A 6,549-nucleotide genomic window follows, 5' to 3' on the forward strand; every position below is an offset into this window, starting at 1 on the left:
GAAGGGAAAAGACACAGAGAGAGAAACATTTATGTGAGAGAGACTATCAATTGGCTGCCTCCCACATGCATCCTGACCAGGGCCTGGGATTGTGCCCACAACCGAAATACATGTCCTTGACTGTAATCGCACCTAAGACCCTTCACTTTGTGGACTGACAATCTCACCACCAAACCAAACTGGCTAGGTCTACATCTGCCCTTTTTGCAGGGTTTCCTCCACCTCACCTGACTGTCTCTGTGGCTTTATCCCATCTAGCCCTGAGGGAGTGCTTCTATGAATTCTCAAATTCCGTGCCCTTTCCTCGCTGGGAGCCATTCATGAGATTGGTGGGCCTCACAGACAATGATATCTTCATCGCCAAAGCACAAGCGTTAGACCCCCGGGATGGATTGTATCAAATGCTGACCTCCTGGCTCAACACCAAGGGGAAGGCTGCCTCAGTCAACACCCTACTGGACAGCTTGGAAAAACTGGGGGAAAGGCATGCCAAGGAGAGGATTGAGGACCACCTGGTGAGGTCCGGAAAGTACGTCTATGAAGGAGGTGAAGCAGGTCCTGCTGTTTCCCAGTGAAAAGGTCTCTCTTTTGGAGACCAAAGCTTTCCTAGTTTACCTTTTCTCCTGAAAAAGAAATAAGACTGGACACTACATGCCTGGCCAGTGCGGCTCAGTGGTTGAGCATCAATCTGTGAATCAGAAGGTCATGGTTCTATTCCCTGTCAGGGCACATGCCCAGATTGCAGGCTGGATCCCAGCTGGGGCTATGTGGGAGGCAGCTGCTCGATGATTCTCTATTATCATTGATGTTTCTATCTCTATCCCTCTCCCCTCCTCGCTGAAATCAATAAGCTTGGAGAAATTTCTCTTCAAAGAGGTTCATATGCCAATGCTCAACCTCTGAGCCACACCAGCCAGGCCTGGCACTTTTTCATTCTAATAGACTTAGACTTTTTTACTTGTTATTTAATGTTTTGTATAATCTACCTGTGTTGTTATGTGTCCAGCTACTTGCCTAACTGTGATAGGGCTCTTTTTTATTTGTGAAAGTTTGTTCTTGTATTATTATTGTATTATTTTCTGTAAACTTATTTTTACCTCACCCTGTATATATTTGTATGTTTATGAGTATGGAAAACTTTTTGGAAATGTATTCACTAGGTTGATCCCATGTGTTAACCTAAATGGAAGAAGGGAACAAAGTTGCAAAGGAATCACCGCACCTCTGGGGATGGTGCTAGTGGCTCCCAGCTCCCTCAGATGCACTTTGAGCTTGTCCAGCATTAGGTAACCGGCCACTTCTCCAGCAGGGTGGGGAACGTCCGGCCCTCGGGCCCTGTAAGGCCAGAAAAACCATTTGGTCTGGCCCTGCCAAAGGCAACCACAAGTGGAACTTGAAATTCAAGAAATCTAGTTTTTTTCATAGCAACATAAATTTATATTAAGCGGATCATAATAATAATGTAAATTTTGAGGGACAAGCAAGAATGTCCACTACAGGACGTTCATAAAATATACTTTAAGTACACCGCAAAGGTTCTAGAACATTCTAAGTGCTGTAGGCATTTGGATGATAGAACTTCCTCAAGTACTGGCAGCTTTGTCCAGGGCAGTATCCAGTGATGGGACAGACATGTATGCTTCCCGTCGGCTGCCCCTGGTCTGTGTGCCGGTATTGCGGTGACTCCGAGGACAGGCAGCGCCGGGCAGCCTGGGAGTGTATGGCTGTGAAAGTGTTAACACACTGTGGCAAAACTACTGCGACCCAGTGATGATGAGATGGGGTGCGATGAGATGATTTCTCGAGACATGGATCACCTTGCCTCTAATAATTGACAACGATGTTGTCGACTTCTTTGCTGACACAGATGACAACTCCAATCCAACCTTTATCCACATGTCCACGATCAACAATTCTCAAAAAACCCCAAAACTGAATCTCAGGGGCAGATTAGGGACATTCCAGTACAAAGAAAAGACCTCTAGAGCCGATGATACAAATGCTGGATATGTTTCAAATCCAAGATGCAAGATTAGAACAGCGATCAAAGCAAAATCATTGCGTTGCTGGCGACACACCCACTGGATAGTTACTGAAACTTAAGGGTGTGACGTCCTACAAATGGCGACTACAAAGGAAAGGAAAGTTAACGCAGAGTGTTACGACAGCGGACGTAACAGGTACTGTCCAACGGGCCGTTTTCGTTCGTGGGATAACTGCAGAGTTGGACACGCGAGAGGAACTGCTGTCAGTGGAAGCCACGCAGGGCACTACACGAGGGGAGGACTTGTTGGAGAGACTGTTTTAGCAATGAAAAATGTTGAGCTGACATTTGAAAAGTTAAGAGGCCTCCCTCTAGATGTAGGAGCTGCAGCCATGGTTGAATTGCATCCGTCAAGAAAGAACTGAACTGTCTCAGTCTTGATCCAAGTGATTTAACTATAAGCCACTGCATCAGACACCAAGAGTCTCGGTGCACAGTGGGTGTGGCTCAACAACAACATGTCAACGGCAGAGTCATGTATACGTTTTGTCAAAAGCAGAGGGTTTAGCCTTGGCCAGTTTTCCTCAGTGATTAGAGCATCGGCCCGCTGAGGGAATGGTCAAGGTTTGGACTCCCAGTCAAGAGCATGTTCCTCAGTTGCAGTTTCTTTCTTTTCTCTTTAATCCTCACCTGAGGATAGTTTTCCATTGATTTTTAGGGAAAGTGGGAAAGAGAGGGAGAGACAAGAGAGAAATATCGATGTGTGAGAAACACATCAATTGGTTGCCTCCTGCATGCGCCCCAACCAGGCCTGGGCCAGGGAGGAGCCTGCAACTAAGTATGTGCCCTTGATCGGAATCGAACCCGGGACCCTTTGGTCCATAGGCCGTCGTTCTACCCACTGAGCAAAACTGGCTAGGGCCCTCAGTTGCAGTTTCAATTCCTGGTCCTGGTCAGGGTGCGAGAGAGAGAGGTAACCAATAGTTGTATCTCTCTCTCCCCCCCCCCTCACCCCCCTCCTTCCACTCTCTAAAAAAATCAGTGGGAAAAAAATATCTTCACTCCATGGGTGAGGATTTAAAAAATAAATTAAAAAAAAAAAAAAGCAGAGGGTTAAACAGCCACCAGTTTAAGGAGTTACTGATGACCTTGACTCTGACTACGGTGACCTTGTTTATCACTGTGAGTGTGGTGGCTGAGTCCCATGAGGTTTTATGAACTGCGGGAAGTCAAGCAGTTCTGTTCCCAACCTCGATCCTTGTCTTCTCATACACATGAATTTATACGAGAGGCCTTGACTGTGCTGTGAAAAGCCAACGTATTAAAGCAATGAAACCATGTGCCTTTATTAAAGAAGCAAAGCAAGCAAACCTATGCACCCGGCTTATGAAGCGTTGACGGGCTCTCAGCCAATCTGAAGAGCCAGTTGGGTGGGGGTCCGAGGCGTTATACACCCTCCTGTCTATAGGTCTCAGAATTCCTCTGCTGACTGTTCTGGTACGGATTCATCCCCAAGGCCCCTTTTTACTTTGCCGTGGCCTGCCCAGAATTCATGAGCAGCACCTGGCAACTTTATCGTGCCCAGCCTAAGGCTGCTGGCTTCTCTGCTAAGGGAGTAAAACTGCCCTTTTTTCTTTCCTCTTCCCCTCTCCCGTCCTGCATTCTCTGGTTAAGGAAGTGTGTTTTTTTTTTTTTTTTACCATTTGCTCTGCTGCCCTTGGCTGGGGAAGATAATTGCTTGTTAGTTACAAGCTGCAAAATTGCCCACACTGTTTGGCCTTGTTTTAACTTCCCTGTCTCAGTTTCCCTGTTGCTCTGCCCTGGAATCCTGTGACAGTTCTTTTCAAAACTTACCATCGCCCGGAGTCGACTGCACGCCAGACTGACGGATGGAAATGTGAAAAAGCAGTTGCGAGGAGCAACATCATCAAGACCAGCGTCACACCTCACCAAACGCATCACACACCTCGCCAAAGAGAAGCAGAGCTAGCCATCACATTAGGGAGCGTCATTAAATGACCAAATATAGCAGGCTGATTTTTAAGTTGATAATTTTGTAAGGATCACAAATGATATTATATCCACATGGCCCTTGGCAGAAAAAAAGGTTCCCCACCCCTGCTCTACAGGGACCACTCTTGTCTTGTGATAGTTGTGTTTGAATATTTATAGATAGATTTTAACAAGTGAGAAGTGGTGCAGCCCTGTGTTGGCTGTTCCTGAACTGGGCATCCTTTCCCTCATTTTTGGAAATCCTCACCTGAGGATAGTTTTCCATTGATTTTTATTGTGGGTGAGGAGGGTGGGAGATGCGCCAGGTACCTTCTATGTCATGTGCCATTTCCGGTCATATTGGTGACGTTCAGGCTGAACGTCAGGGGACAGGGTTTTGCTCCTGGTGTCTGCCCTGGTCTCAGAGAGAAGTAGATGGTGCTAATATTTGATAACTTAGCATTAACTAGGTTCTCTCCCTTCTCCCCCCTATTTGGTTATTTATTGAAGCCTTCATTAGTCTGTAAACATGAACTGCACCCGTCATTTCGTCCTTGGTGCTATGCGATAGGCCAGGTACCTCCTGCCTTTGCTGTACTGTGCAGGACACTCTGCCCGGGTATCGTCAGACGATGTGAATGACTTTGTTTCAATCAGGTTCCAGCTTGGTTGTCTCTGTCTTCGTTGTGATTGTCCTGTTTATTTATTTAAAAGGTCAGCTTCATGAGAGCATGAAGTTGTCTTTTTTGTTTTATGTCCAGTCCAAATAGCACCTCGCACCTCATAGACACTCAGTGTTAATTAACGGTTGGGTATTTTTTCATGCTTCCCTCCAGTGAAAAGTGCCCCCTTGAAGTTTGTTGGAAATATTAATAATAATGCAAGCGAAACCATTAAGTATAAAATATTCATGTATTTATGAATCCATGACCAAATTAAATATGAAACCTTATATAAAAAGAGTGTGGGCTTGTTGTTTCCTCCGCGTCCGTCCTCCCATTCTCTGGAACAGCTGAGTGACGTGAGGAGTACTGGCTGTCCATTCTGGCTGTGGGACTCGCTCCTTCCTTTCCCCGATGCTTTCACTTGCCCCACATGGCCGGGTTCCTGCTCTGACTGTGAGTTTCCAAGTGTCGGGGCCATGGGGGACTGGAATTGTAGCCCCTCCTTCCCTCTTCTCCATGTCCTTCCCCCCCGGGAGAGGGACGACCCCCAAGCCCGGCCTGCCCCCCCCCCCCCCCCCCCGCCTCCTCAGGTGGTGTCTCTGGGTTACACCTGGGCCTCCTGGGCTCCCGCATGGTGCAGACCAGCTTTGACAGAGCAGTTGGGAAGGGGTGGCGAGTCCCTGAGGGGTAAGCTGGTCCTGGTTGCTGTGATGGATCCGTGGTACCTCTCCTGTGGGCTTCCTGGGCCACCTTCACTTGCTCCCCGCACTGGCCAGGGCTCTGCCCTGCAGGCTCATGGACTCCCATTTCCCCTCCTGGACTTTAGGCCTTGGCTCTCGTTCTCACCTGCCGCTCCTGGGAGACCCTGTGGCTCCTCCTGTTTCCTTCCCCAGAGCAAAGGTGCTGAGGGCAGAGCTCTTCCCACCAGACACTACCTGCCCTGCCCCTCCCATTACTCCTCAGCCTCCCCCGAGGCCACAGGCCGGCCAGCAGAGGGCAGCCCGTGACCGGCATACCCAGCAGCCACTCCGGAGGACCTGGAGGGGAGGCAGCCATGGCCTTGGAGAAGTCTGGGGCTCAGACAGCATGGGTCACGCCACTCCAGCCACCTCCAGCTTCTTCTTTTGACAAAGACGTAACCTGAAATCTTTAGGTCTTGGCACCACTACGTAGTTACAAAGGCTTCCTTTGTTTCAAGTTTATTCTCTCCCAGACCTGAAGCCTGACTCGGCGGTGGGACCCACTCCAGGGCCTGGCCCTAAAGCCAGTACCTCCTCAGGTCCGCAGCTCTGAGTCTGGGAGCTCAGTGTCTCTCCGGCCCCACCCTCATCAGAGGGACCCTGTCTTCTGTCCAGAAAGGATGTGCGAGTGAAATGGGATCATTGTGGTCCAGCTTCTCCCCGTGGGGCTACAAGCGCTGTCCTCATCCCGCCTCTTCTCTGGACCGACTTTGGCGCTGCTCCTGCTCCATCCTCCCTCCCTCTTTCCCTTTTATCCCAAACCAGCACTAAGTAAGGTCCTGTCCTAGGACCCTTCATCACCGAGATTCCTGTCCCCAAGTCAGTGCCCCTTTTCCTGGCCCCTGACCCCTACCCCACCCCTCCCTCCAAAACACATTCTATGGGGTCACCTCTGAAGGTGAGGATAACCCGCCGCTCATGATGGGCAACAGTAACCGTCCAAGGCCATGGTCAAACCCCGAGGCCACCCTTCCCTCCCCCACCCCCCGCCCCTCCAGCCCCGGGCCCTCAATGCCTGCAGCTGGAGGCCTGGGATTGGTGCAGCCAGGCTTCCTGTCACAGCAGGCGACAGCCCTTTCCTCACAGGACTGCAAACACTTCTATAGTCTAAGTCTGTGTCTCATCAATGCGGGGGCCGTTTGGTTTTATAAAATGTAAGCCGTACAGG

The 6,549-nt window shown here is 49.5% G+C and overlaps 1 protein-coding gene across 5 annotated transcripts in view; it reads left to right on the forward strand.

The window, feature by feature from the left end:
• Positions 1 to 5,159, forward strand: part of TNFRSF10B (TNF receptor superfamily member 10b) — a 104,406-nt gene extending 99,247 nt beyond the window's left edge. For 3 of the 5 annotated variants that reach the window (XM_079771837.1, XM_079771838.1, XM_079771835.1), the window contains one exon: positions 259 to 5,159. In XM_079771837.1, the coding sequence (XP_079627963.1) occupies positions 259 to 575 (317 nt within the window). In that variant the 3' untranslated portion in view covers positions 576 to 5,159. The remainder of the gene's footprint in view (positions 1 to 258) is intronic. The other 2 variants (XM_079771836.1, XM_079771834.1) reach the window with 2 other exon arrangements.
• The last annotated feature ends 1,390 nt before the right edge of the window (positions 5,160 to 6,549 follow it).

The sequence above is a fragment of the Cnephaeus nilssonii genome, assembly GCF_951640355.1.
Source record: "Cnephaeus nilssonii genome assembly, chromosome: 5".
In the NCBI taxonomy this organism is placed as follows: domain Eukaryota; kingdom Metazoa; phylum Chordata; class Mammalia; order Chiroptera; family Vespertilionidae; genus Cnephaeus; species Cnephaeus nilssonii.